General features: G+C 52.0%; 1 protein-coding gene across 1 annotated transcript; it reads right to left on the bottom strand.

Annotated features, from left to right (window-relative positions):
* Positions 1 to 6,890: 6,890 nt before the first annotated feature.
* LOC147120713 (G protein-coupled bile acid receptor 1-like) lies at positions 6,891 to 9,146 on the bottom strand. The gene has a single exon (XM_085983875.1). It carries the CDS (start codon positions 8,012 to 8,014, stop codon positions 7,022 to 7,024), a length of 993 nt encoding a protein of 330 aa, XP_085840001.1. The 5' UTR covers positions 8,015 to 9,146; the 3' UTR covers positions 6,891 to 7,021.
* Between the last annotated feature and the right edge of the window lie 4,596 nt (positions 9,147 to 13,742).

Below are 13,742 nucleotides of genomic sequence, written 5' to 3'. Positions count from 1 at the left end.
CCCCGGAATATTGAGCTGCCAGTCCTGACCCTCCCTCAACCATGTCTCCGTGATAGCAACAATATCGTACTCCCATGTGTTCAACAACAACTTCAGTTCATCCACCTTATTTGCAAGACTCCTTGCATTAAAATAAATGCCTTCCAGCCCTGCCATATTCTCTTTTGCCCTTACATATTTGCTCTGCCTTCCCAACTGACTTGTTTTTCCCTCTGTATTTGGCTGTAAATCACCCCCTACTATAGCTCCACTCTGTACACCAACCCCCTGCCAAGTTAGTTTAAACCCTCCCCAGCAGTGCTAGCAAACCTCCCCGCAAGGATATTGGTGCCCCTCTGGTTCAGGTGTAAACCGTCCGACTTGTACAAGTCCCACCTTTCCCAGAAGCAGACCCAGTGATCCAGGAAACTAAAGCCCTCCCCCCTGCACCATCCCTTTAGCCACGCATTCATCTGTTCTATCTTCCTATTCCTATACTTACTAGCACGTGGCACCGGGAGTAATCCAGAGATTACAATCTTTGAGGTCCTGCTCTTTAATCCTTCACCTAGCTCCCTAAATTTTTGCTGCAGGACCTCATCCCTCTTTTTACCTATGTCGTTGGTACCAATGTGGACCACGACCACTGGCTGTTCACCCTCCCCCTCCAGAATGCCCTGCAGCCGCTCAGTGACATCCTTGACCCTGGCACCAGGGAGGCAACAAACCATCCTGGATTCACGTCTACGGCCACAGAAACGCCTATCTGTTCCCCTTACTATAGAATCCCCTACCACTATTGCTCTCCCACTCTTTTTCCCCCCTTCCTGGGCAGCAGGAGCACCCCCAGTGCCAGGAAGTTGGCTGCTGCTGCCTTCCCCTGGTGAGTCATCCCCCTCAACAGTATCCAAAGCGGTATACTTGTTTGAGAGGGGAATGGTCACAGGGGTCTCCTGCACTACCTGCCTGCTTCTATTGCTCCGCCTGGTGGTCACCCATTTCCTGTCTTCCTGTGCAGCCCTTCCCTGCGGTGTGACCAACTCACTAAATGTGCTATCCACGAACCTCTCAGAATCTCTTAATCTCCTGAGCTTGCTGGTTGATTTGCACATTAATAACAGCACGCGTCGTTAACACACCATTATATTTCCAGCAAGATTCGACCCAATCTGTTTTGTCATCACACAAGCCTTACCTTGGTGACCCAACTTGTGTCATCACCTCTCTCTCCTTAAACTTCTCAATCTACCATTGTTTCCTGTTCGTGCCTGTTACATGACCAGAAACCCACTGGATAGAGTACCTGAGCGATGGGAAGAACCACCTCACCCTCATAGGGACTCTCGGACAGCCAGTCTCAGTCTCATATCATGGGCTGGAGGGGCCGAATGGCCTTCTTCCGTGCTGTAACCATTCTATGGATGGTTTTTACAGCGGCCACTTTGGGACAGATCAGAGTTCCAAATTAACCTTATTAACAATTTTTTAAAAATTCGTTCTGTGGATGTGGGCATCATTGGCAAGGCCAGCATTTATTGCCCATTCCTAGTTGCCCTGAGAACGTGGTGGTGGTGAGACGTCCTCTGGAACTGTTACATGATTCATACGACTGAGCAACTTTCTACGCAATTTGAGAGAGCAGATAAGAGTCGACCATATCGGTGTGAGACTGGAGTCACATATAGGCCCAGACCGGGTAAGGGTGGCAGGTTTCCTCCCCTAAAGGACATTAGTGAACCAGATGGGTTTTTTCGACAATCCGACACCTTCATGGTCGCTTTTACTGATACCAGCTTTGACAAGTAATTCACACGTGATGCAAATTTTAACATGTAATTCACACGTGATACCAGAGTTTCAAGTCTTTCTTCGTTCTGAGAAATTTCAGTGAGGAGACAAAGTGTTAGAAATCTAAAGAGCCTTTATTGATTTAACTGGCGAGTATAAATTCCAGGGGCTGACTCACTCTGTGTCCATTTGGTACTTACAGTCTCTGCCATGGCTCAGTTGGTAGCACCCTCACCTCCGAGTACAAAAGTCTAGGCTGACGCTCCTAGGGCAGTACTGAGGGAGCGCCGCACTGTCGGAGGGGCAGTACTGAGGGAGTGCCGCACTGTCGGAGGGTCAGTACTGAGGGAGTGCCGCACTGTCGGAGGGTCAGTACTGAGGGAGTGCCGCACTGTCGGAGGGTAAGTACTGAGGGAGTGCCGCACTGTCGGAGGGGCAGTACTGAGGGAGTGCAGCACTGTCAGAGGGTCAGTACTGAGGGAGTGCAGCACTGTCCGAGGGTCAGTACTGAGGGAGTGCAGCACTGTCCGAGGGTCAGTACTGAGGGAGTGCAGCACTGTCAGAGGGTCAGTACTGAGGGAGTGCAGCACTGTCAGAGGGGCAGTACTGAGGGAGTGCAGCACTGTCAGAGGGTCAGTACTGAGGGAGTGCAGCACTGTCGGAGGGGCAGTACTGAGGGAGTGCAGCACTGTCAGAGGGTCAGTACTGAGGGAGTGCCGCACTGTCGGAGGGGCAGTACTGAGGGAGTGCCGCACTGTCGGAGGGTCAGTACTGAGGGAGTGCCGCACTGTCGGAGGGTCAGTACTGAGGGAGTGCCGCACTGTCGGAGGGTCAGTACTGAGGGAGTGCCGCACTGTCGGAGGGGCAGTACTGAGGGAGTGCAGCACTGTCGGAGGGTCAGTACTGAGGGAGTGCAGCACTGTCAGAGGGTCAGTACTGAGGGAGTGCAGCACTGTCGGAGGGGCAGTACTGAGGGAGTGCAGCACTGTCGGAGGGGCAGTACTGAGGGACTGCAGCACTGTCAGAGGGGCAGTACTGAGGGAGTGCCGCACTGTCGGAGGGGCAGTACTGAGGGAGTGCAGCACTGTCAGAAGGTCAGTACTGAGGGAGTGCAGCACTGTCGGAGGGGCAGTACTGAGGGAGTGCAGCACTGTCAGAGGGGCAGTACTGAGGGAGTGCCGCACTGTCGGAGGGGCAGTACTGAGGGAGTGCAGCACTGTCAGAGGGGCAGTACTGAGGGAGTGCAGCACTGTCGGAGGGGTAGTACTGAGGGAGTGCCGCACTGTCGGAGGGGCAGTACTGAGGGAGTGCCGCACTGTCGGAGGTGCAGTACTGAGGGAGTGCAGCACTGTCAGAGGGGCAGTGCTGAGGGAGTCCGCACTGTCGGAGGGGCAGTACTGAGGGAGTGCCGCACTGTCGGAGGGTCAGTACTGAGGGAGTGCTGCACTGTCGGAGGGGCAGTACTGAGGGAGTGCCGCACTGTCGGAGGGTCAGTACTGAGGGAGTGCTGCACTGTCGGAGGGTCAGTACTGAGGGAGCGCTGCACTGTCGGAGAGGCAGTACTGAGGGAGCGCCGCACTGTCGGAGGGGCAGTACTGAGGAAGCGCCGCACTGTCAGAGGGGCAGTACTGAGGGAGCGCTGCACTGTCAGATGGGCGGTACTGAGGGAGTGGTGCACTGTGGGAGGGACAGTACTGAGGGAGTGCCGCACTGTCGGAGGGGCAGTACTGAGGGAGCGCTGCACTGTCGGAGGGGCAGTACTGAGGGAGCGCTGCACTGTCGGAGGGGCAGTACTGAGGGAGCGCTGCACTGTCGGAGGGGCAGTACTGAGGGTGTGCTGCACTGTCGGAGGGGCAGTACTGAGGGAGTGCTGCACTGTGGGAGGGGCGGTACGGTACTAAGGGAGTGCAGCACTGTCGGAGGGGCGGTACTGAGGGAGTGCTGCACTGTCGGAGGGGCGGTACTGAGGGAATGCTGCACTGTCAGAGGGGCGGTACAGAGTGAGTGCAGCACTGTGGGAGTGGCGGTACTGAGGGAGTGCAGCACTGTGGGGCGGTACTGAGGGAGTGCAGCATTGTGGGAGGGGCGTTACTGAGGGAGCGCTGCACTGTCTAAGGGGCGGTACTGAGGGAGTGCAGCACTGTGGGGGGGCAGTACTGAGGGAGCGCTACACTGTTGGAGGGACAGTACTGAGGGAGCGCTACACTGTTGGAGGGACAGTACTGAGGGAGCGCTACACTGTTGGAGGGACAGTACTAAGGGAGTGCAGCACTGTTGGAGGGACAGTACTGAGGGAGCGCTACACTGTTGGAGGGACAGTACTGAGGGAGCGCTACACTGTTGGAGGGACAGTACTGAGGGAGTGCTGCACTGTCGGCGGTGCCGTCTTTTGGATAAGACGCTTAACCGAGGCCCTGGCTGCTCTCTCAGGTGGACGTAAAATATCCTATGGCACTATTTCGAAGGAGAGCCGAGGAGTTCTCCCCGGTGTCCTGGGGCCAATATTTATCCCTCAATCAGCATCACTAAAACAGATGATCTGATCATTATCACATTGCTGTTTGTGGGAGCTTGCTGTGCGCAAATTGACTGCCGCGTTTCCTACATTACAACAGGGACTGCACTTCAAATAAAGTACTTCATTGGCTGTAAAGCACTTTGGGAGATCTTGAGGTGGTCGTGAAAGGCGCTACAGAAATGCAAATCTTTTCTTTCTTTTCATCGCTTTGACTGATTCCCACTGACCAGCTGCGCCAAGATGGACCTTCAAAGCCTCCGTCAGCTATGGTTTGACGCAGGACCCGAAACCTTCAAGGTTCCAGTTACGAGCTGTCCGTGAGAAGTTCAGAAAACGCACTCACAACAAAACTCCAAATCTTAAGGATCAGAAACTAACTCTACGGAGTCTGCCTGCACCCGGCCAACTCAAAGCAAATAAAACTAAATCAAACTTATCCTCGAGAGAAATTAAGAAATAAAACAGAAAGCTGAATCTCAGTTGGGTTGAAGTGAATTGGAAACTGATCACCGGGTTTGGAAAAGTCTCCATGCTTTTGCTGATGTGGTTTATGGTTAAAGAGAATGAGCTGAATGAAGCGGCTGTATTCCCTGCGTGCTGGCCGTGCCTCAGTGCTAGCGACTCTCACCACTTCAAGATGTCCCAAAGCGCTTTACAGACACTGAAGTACTTCTGAAGTGTAGTCACTGTTGTAATGTAGGAAATATTTTGCGCACAGCAAGCTCCCACAAACAGCAATGTGATAATGACCAGATAATCTGCTTTTAGTGATGTTGATTGAGGGATAAATATTAGTCCCAGGACACCGGGGAGAACTCCCCCTGCTCTTCTTCGAAACAGTGCCATGGGATCTTTTACATCCACCTGAGAGAGCAGACGGGGACCTTGGTTTAACGTCTCAGCCTAATGTCGGCACCTCCAACAGTGCAGCACTCCCTCAGTACTGCCCCTCCGACAGTGCAGCACTCCCTCAGTACTGCCCCTCTGACAGTGCGGCGCTCCCTCAGTACTGCCCTCCGACAGTGCGGCGCTCCCTCAGTACTGCCCCTCCGACAGTGAGGCGCTCCCTCAGTACTGCCCCTCCGACAGTGCAGCGCTCCCTCAGTACTGCCCCTCCGACAGTGCAGCGCTCCCTCAGTACTGCCCCTCCGACAGTGCGGCGCTCCCTCAGTACTGCCCCTCCGACAGTGCAGCACTCCCTCAGTACTGCCCCTCCGACAGTGCAGCACTCCCTCAGTACTGCTCCTCCGACAGTGCGGCGCTCCCTCAGTACTGCCCCTCCGACAGTGCAGCACTCCCTCAGTACTGCCCCTCTGACAGTGCGGCGCTCCCTCAGTACTGCCCCTCCGACAGTGCAGCGCTCCCTCAGTACTGCCCCTCCGACAGTGCAGCGCTCCCTCAGTACTGCCCCTCCGACAGTGCGGCGCTCCCTCAGTACTGCCCCTCCGACAGTGCAGCACTCCCTCAGTACTGCCCCTCCGACAGTGCAGCACTCCCTCAGTACTGCCCCTCCGACAGTGCAGCACTCCCTCAGTACTGCCCCTCCGACAGTGCAGCACTCCCTCAGTACTGCCCCTCCGACAGTGCAGCACTCCCTCAGTACTGCCCCTCCGACAGTGCGGCGCTCCCTCAGTACTGCCCCTCCGACAGTGCAGCACTCCCTCAGTACTGCCCCTCCGACAGTGCAGCACTCCCTCAGTACTGCCCCTCCGACAGTGCGGCGCTCCCTCAGTACTGCCCCTCCGACAGTGCAGCACTCCCTCAGTACTGCCCCTCCGACAGTGCAGCGCTCCCTCAGTACTGCCCTCCGACAGTGCAGCACTCCCTCAGTACTGCCCCTCCGACAGTGCAGCACTCCCTCAGTACTGCCCCTCCGTCAGTGCGGCGCTCCCTCAGTACTGCCCCTCCGACAGTGCGGCGCTCCCTCAGTACTGCCCCTCCGACAGTGCAGCACTCCCTCAGTACTGCCCCTCCGACAGTGCAGCGCTCCCTCAGTACTGCCCTCCGACAGTGCAGCACTCCCTCAGTACTGCCCCTCCGACAGTGCCGCGCTCCCTCAGTACTGCCCCTCCGACAGTGCAGCGCCCCCTCAGTACTGCCCCTCCGACAGTGCAGCTCTCCCTCAGTACTGCCTTCCGACAATGCAGCGCTCCCTCAGTACTGCCCTCCGACAGTGCAGCACTCCCTCAGTACTGCCCCTCCGACAGTGCAGCGCTCCCTCAGTACTGCCCTCCGACAGTGCAGCGCTCCCTCAGTACTGCCCCTCCGACAGTGCGGCGCTCCCTCAGTACTGCCGCTCCGACAGTGCAGCGCTCCCTCAGTACTGCCCCTCTGACAGTGCAGCGGAATCCCTCAGTACTGCCCCTCCGACAGTGCAGCGCTCCCTCAGTACTGCCCCTCCAACAGTGCAGCAGAGTCCCTCAGTACTGCCCCTCCGACAGTGCAGCGCTCCCTCAGTACTGCCCCTCCGACAGTGCAGCACTCCCTCAGTACTGCCCCTCCGACAGTGCAGCACTCCCTCAGTACTGAACCTCCGACAGTGCAGCGCTCCCTCAGTACTGCCCCTCTGACAGTGCGGCACTCCCTCAGTACTGCACTGTGAGTGTCGGCCTAGATTTTGTGTTCAGGTCACTGGTGTGGGGACTTGAATCCATGACCTTCTGATTCCGAGCCATGGCTGGCACCTAAAATAATAACAGCTAAAACCAATAAATATCTTACAGCAAAAAAAACATCTCAGTTGAAGTTAGAGTCTTTTCCACAACATTGCCAAACTCTTCGGAAAACTTTTCTCCACAGTTCAAAGTATTCCTTGTTGTTCAGCACCAGGACGAAGGGGATCAGGGCGGCACTGCTGGTCCCTAAACAGGACAGGATGATGTGGGTCCTGGAGCCTTTACTCCGCTCAAAGAAGGAGACGTGGATGTAAACAATGTAAGGGACCCAGCAAACCAGGAAGATGAGGAAGAACCCTATGACGCACTTGGCGTACTTGAAGTCCATCTGCTGCTCCACCAGCGAGGCTGTATTCCTTTGGACGGATCTGTGAACCTTCTTAATTGCTTTAATTTGACTCCGCGCCACGTGGAGTAATCGGACAGTCATGGCGGTGATGGCTAAGATGGAAGGGATGAGCAAGCCGTAGGTCTCCAGGTATATGTACGAAGGGGGGAAGATGAAATTGAAATAGCAATGTGTGGTTCCTGGGTTCCATTGGTTCCAGCCAATCAGAGGCAGCGAGGCGAAGAGCAAGGGCAGGACCCACGCGGCCAAAATGACCATGGGGACCTGTTGGTGAATCCAGGAGATCCCGTAGTGCAAGGGGCGGACGATGCAAACATACCTGTCGTAGTGAACCACCACCAAGTTGGATAGGAAAGAGAGGAAGATGAAGTTTGGGAAGAGATGGAAGAAGAAACAGACCTGGAAGGCGAAGCTGCTCTTGAAGCTCATCCTGGGGATGGAGGGCAGGATGAGGCCGGTGCACAGGTCGGCCAGCAGCAAGCTCAGGAAGTAATAGTTGGTGGGGTTGTGCAGCCTCTTGTTGCCGATGATCCCCACGATGATGACCAGGTTGCCCGCAACGATGATGCTGGATAGAGGAATGGAGAGTAAGTTGATCAGAGCCTTCTGGGAGGCAAAGCAACTGGAGTTGTTCAAGCATTCATCCCAACTCTCATTCATATTACACAGACTAGGCTCCAACCTTAAAATGCAGAGGAGTGACATCAATACCCGGCTCAGTGCGAGACCAGCTCAATGCCAGTCCAATTCTGGAGGACTTGGTACAAGAGCAGTCCAAGGATTTGCCAACAGGATGTTGAGTGGAATGAATCTCTTCTAAGGACAGTTCTGAGCCCACTGCCCACCGACCACCCGTGCTCCAAGTGTCCTTTGTTCCCGGTGGAATGATTTCTTCCAAGTGGCTGGGCAGCCGCTTAATGCTCAACTCCTCTGGAGTTCATGCTGAGTGTTGGGTTGGCATTCGGGTCTGTCCTGCTCCTCACCGCTGCCCCCGGCACTTCCCCCGAACTTCGAGGTGAGACTTCTATCTGAATCAGTCCACTTACAAATGCAATGACTCTGAAGTGTTCCAGGAGTCGATGACCCTGAACCTTTCTTGCGATGGAAGTTTTCTTCCTCCAAGGGCGTTCCTGTTTCACAGAGAAGACGTTGAGGTTTTGGCCTGTTCCGCAGGCGGTTGCAATGACATTCATCAATCTTCCCAGGGACGGGAATGGGCAGCGACTTCAGCCACAGACTGAATTCAGGATTAAACTCTCTGCTCCCCTCACAGCCCAGCACACTCGCTGCCGACTGCCTTGACCACTGCTTAAAACCCCCCACACAGGGGCTCCGGCACAGAACAAACCCCGTCTCTTAAATGAGCGGAGTGGAGCTGTTGGATCGGACGGTGAAGTGTCATCTGCTGATGTCGAGCTTCACCTTCCAGCCTCTGCTTTAAACTCTCTGCCTCGTCCCCTCCACCGCCTCTCTCTGTGCTCCTCCCATTGCCCTTCACTGGCCCAATGGTTTAAATGAGACTCAGGGTTACTCAGGATTTCTTTTTAACTCTTGTGAAATGTTGCATTTTCAAACAGCTCTGCTTTTCTCCAATGACGTACAAAGCATTTTAAACGTAAGTTACAGAAAAGGATGCAACACATTCCAAATATTCCCTTAACTTGTCTCTGATGAGTTAAATATCACAATTTTAAATCACAGCTTCTACTTCGATTAGATTCCAGCCTGTAACTCACTCCCGGGTATCTGTTATTCTATATATAAACCCCCGAACCCCTCGATTAGATTCCAGCCTGTAACTCACTCCCGGGTATCTGTTATTCTATATATAAACCCCCAGAACACCTCGATTAGATTCCAGCCTGTAACTCACTCCCGGGTATCTGTTATTCTATATATAAACCCCCAGAACACCTCGATTAGATTCCAGCCTGTAACTCACTCCCGGGTATCTGTTATTCTATATATAAACCCCCAGAACCCCTCGACTAGATTCCAGCCTGTAACTCACTCCCGGGTATCTGTTATTCTATATATAAACCCCCGAACCCCTCTGAATCCAGCCTGTAACTCACTCCTGGGTATCTGTTATTCTATATATAAACCCCCCCGAACCCCTCGATTAGATTCCAGCCTGTAACTCACTCCAGAGTATCTGTTATTCTATATATAAACCCCCTGAACCCCTCGATTAGATTCCAGCCTGTAACTCACTCCCGGGTATCTGCTATTCTATATATAAACCCCCAGAACACCTCGATTAGATTCCAGCCTGTAACTCACTCCAGAGTATCTGTTATTCTATATATAAACCCCCTGAACCCCTCGATTAGATTCCAGCCTGTAACTCACTCCCGGGTATCTGCTATTCTATATATAAACCCCCAGAACACCTCGATTAGATTCCAGCCTGTAACTCACTCCAGAGTATCTGTTATTCTATATATAAACCCCCTGAACCCCTCGATTAGATTCCAGCCTGTAACTCACTCCCGGGTATCTGTTATTCTATATATAAACCCCCGAACCCCTCGATTAGATTCCAGCCTGTAACTCACTCCCGGGTATCTGTTATTCTATATATAAACCCCCCGAACACCTCGATTAGATTCCAGCCTGTAACTCACTCCAGAGTATCTGTTATTCTATATATAAACCCCCCGAACCCCTCGATTAGATTCCAGCCTGTAACTCGCTCCCGGGTATCTGTTATTCTATATATAAACCCCCTGAACCCCTCGATTAGATTCCAGCCTGTAACTCACTCCTGGGTATCTGCTATTCTATATATAAACCCCCTGAACCCCTCGATTAGATTCCAGCCTGTAACTCATTCCCGGGTAGCTGTTATTCTATATATAAAGCCCCCGAACCCCTCGATTAGATTCCAGCCTGTAACTCACTCCTGGGTATCTGTTATTCTATATATAAACCCCCTGAATCCCTCAATTAGATTCCAGCCTGTAACTCACTCCCGGGTATCTGTTATTCTATATATAAAACCCCCCGAACCCCTCGATTAGATTCCAGCCTGTAACTCACTCCCGGGTATCTGTTATTCTATATATAAACCCCCCCGAACCCCTCGATTAGATTCCAGCCTGTAACTCACTCCCGGGTATCTGTTATTCTATATATAAACCCCCCGAACCCCTCGATTAGATTCCAGCCTGTAACTCACTCCCGGGTGGGCGAGGGGAGGGGAGGGAGGGAGACAGGGGAGGGGAGGGAGGGAGAGGAGGGGAGGGGAGGGAGAGAGGGGAGGGGAGGGAGGGATAGGACAGGGAGAGGACATGACAGGGAGAGGGGGGACACACAGGGGCAGGGAGACCAAGCGCCCCAAAATTGCCCTCGCAACGCGGGGCTCCCCAGCTAGTTCTATATATAAACCCCCCGAACTCCTCGATTAGAGTCCAGCCTGTAACTCACTCCCGGGTATCTGTTATTCTATATATAAACCCCCCGAACCCCTCGATTAGATTCCAACCTGTAACTCACTCCCGGGTATCTGTTATTCTATATATAAACCCCCTGAACCCCTCGATTAGATTCCAGCCTGTAACTCACTCCCGGGTATCTGTTATTCCATATATAACACCCCCCCCCCGAACCCCTTAATTAGATTCCAGCCTGTAACTCACTCCCGGGTATCTGTTATTCTATATATAAACCCCCGAACCCCTCGATTAGATTCCAGCCTGTAACTCACTCCCGGGTATCTGTTATTCTATATATAAACCCCCCGAACCCCCCGATTAGATTCCAGCCTGTAACTCACTCCCGGGTATCTGTTATTCTATATATAAACCCCCCGAACCCCTCGATTAGATTCCAGCCTGTAACTCACTCCCGGGTATCTGCTATTCTATATATAAACCCCCTGAACCCCTCGATTAGATTCCAGCCTGTAACTCATTCCCGGGTAGCTGTTATTCTATATATAAACCCCCCCGAACCCCTTGATTAGATTCCAGCCTGTAACTCACTCCCGGGTATCTGTTATTCTATATAAAAACCACCCGAACCCCTCGATTAGATTCCAGCCTGTAACTCACTCCCGGGTATCTGTTATTCTATATATAAACCCCCCGAACCCCTCGATTAGATTCCAGCCTGTAACTCACTCCCGGGTATCTGTTATTCTATATATAAACCACCCGAACCCCTCGATTAGATTTCAGACTGTAACTCACTCCCGGGTATCTGTTATTCTATATATAAATCCCCAAACCCATTGATTAGACTCCAGCCTGTAACTCACTCCCAGGTATCTGTTATTCTATATATAAACCCCCCCACACCCCTCGATTAGATTCCAGCCTGTAACTCACTCCCGGGTATCTGTTATTCTGCATATAAACCCCCCCGAACCCCTCAATTAGATTCCAGCCTGTAACTCACTCCCGGGTATCTGTTATTCTATATATAAACCCCCCCGAACCCCTCGATTAGATTCCAGCCTGTAACTCACTCCAGGGTATCTGTTATTCTATATATAAACCCCCCGAACCCCTGGATTAGATTCCAGCCTGTAACTCACTCCAGGGTATCTGTTATTCTATATATAAACCCCCCGAACCCCTGGATTAGATTCCAGCCTGTAACTCACTCCCGGGTATCTGTTATTCTATATATAAACCCCCCCAAACCCCTTGATTAGATTCCAGCCTGTAACTCACTCCCGGGTATCTGTTATTCTATATATAAACCACCCAAACCCCACGATTAGATTCCAGCCTGTAACTCACACCCCGGGTGTCTGTTATTCTGTATATAAACCCCTCCGAACCCCTTGATTAGATTCCAGCCTGTAACTCACTCCCGGGTATCTGTTATTCTGTATATAAACCCCTCCGAACCCCTTGATTAGATTCCAGCCTGTAACTCACTCCTGGGTATCTGTTATTCTATATATAAACCCCCCCCCGAACCCCTTGATTAGATTCCAGCCTGTAACTCACTCCAGGGTATCTGTTATTCTATATATAAACCCCCCGAACCCCTCGATTAGATTCCAGCCTGTAACTCACTCCCGGGGATCTGTTGTTCTATATATAAACCCCCCGAACCCCACGATTAGATTCCAGCCTGTAACTCACTCCCGGGTATCTGTTATTCTATATATAAACCCCCCGAACCCATCGATTAGATTCCAGCCTGTAACTCACTCCCGGGTATCCGTTATTCTATATATAAACCCCCCCGAACCCCTCGATTAGATTCCAGCCTGTAACTCACTCCCGGGTATCTGTTATTCTATATATAAACCCCCCGAACCCCTCAATTAGATTCCAGCCTGTAACTCACTCCCGGGTATCTGTTATTCTATATATAAACCCCCCGAACCCCTCGATTTGATTCCAGCCTGTAACTCACTCCCGGGTATCTGTTATTCTATATATAAACCCCCTGAACCCCTCGATTAGATTCCAGCCTGTAACTCACTCCCGGGTATCTGTTATTCTATATATAAACCCCCCGAACCCCTCGATTAGATTCCAGCCTGTAACTCACTCCTGGGTATATGTTATTCTATATATAAACCCCCAGAACCCCTCGATTTGAACCAGCCTGTAACTCACTCCCGGGTATCTGTTATTCTATATATAAACCCCCTGAACCCCTCGATTAGATTCCAGCCTGTAACTCACTCCCGGGTATCTGTTATTCTATATATAAACCCCCCGAACCCCTCGATTAGATTCCAGCCTGTAACTCACTCCCGGGTATCTGTTATTCTATATATAAACCCCCCGAACCCCTCGATTAGATTCCAGCCTGTAACTCACTCCCGGGTATATGTTATTCTATATATAAACCCCCCGAACCCCTCGATTAGATTCCAGCCTGTAACTCACTCCCGGGTATCTGTTATTCTATATATAAACCCCCCGAACCCCTCGATTAGATTCCAGCCTGTAACTCACTCCTGGGTATCTGTTATTCTATATATAAACCCCCCGAACCCCTCGATTAGATTCCAGCCTGTAACTCACTCCCGGGTATCTGTTATTCTATATAAACCCCCTGAACCCCTCGATTAGATTCCAGCCTGTAACTCACTCCTGGGTATCTGCTATTCTATATATAAAACCCCCCGAACCCCTCGATTAGATTCCAGCCTGTAACTCACTCCCAGGTACCTGTTATTCTATATATAAAACCCCCGAACCCCTCGATTAGATTCCAGCCTGTAACTCACTCCTGTGTTTCTTATTATTTGCAAGGATGATACCTAAAACCAAGAGGTTCTAACTATCAGGAAAGACTGAACAAGCTGGGGCTCTTTTCTCTAGATAAGAGAAGGCTGAGGGGTGACCTGATGGACGTCTTTAAAATGATGGAAGGTTTTGATGGGGTAGACAGAGAAAAGATGTTTCCTCTTGTGGGGGTGGCCAGAACTAGGGGCCATAAATATAAGACAATCACTAAT

Source organism: Somniosus microcephalus, chromosome 4 (genome assembly GCF_052327205.1).
Source record: "Somniosus microcephalus isolate GS21.2 chromosome 4, FLI_Smic_1.0, whole genome shotgun sequence".
Taxonomy (NCBI): Eukaryota; Metazoa; Chordata; class Chondrichthyes; order Squaliformes; family Somniosidae; genus Somniosus; species Somniosus microcephalus.
Note: the sequence above shows the minus strand (reverse complement) of the source record. Positions and strands in the feature narration are given on the sequence as shown.

Excerpts from the sequence above, each read along its gene's own strand:
- LOC147120713 (XM_085983875.1), bottom strand. The coding sequence starts at position 8,014 with ATGTCACTCCTCTGCATTTTAAGGTTGGAGCCTAGTCTGTGTAATATG.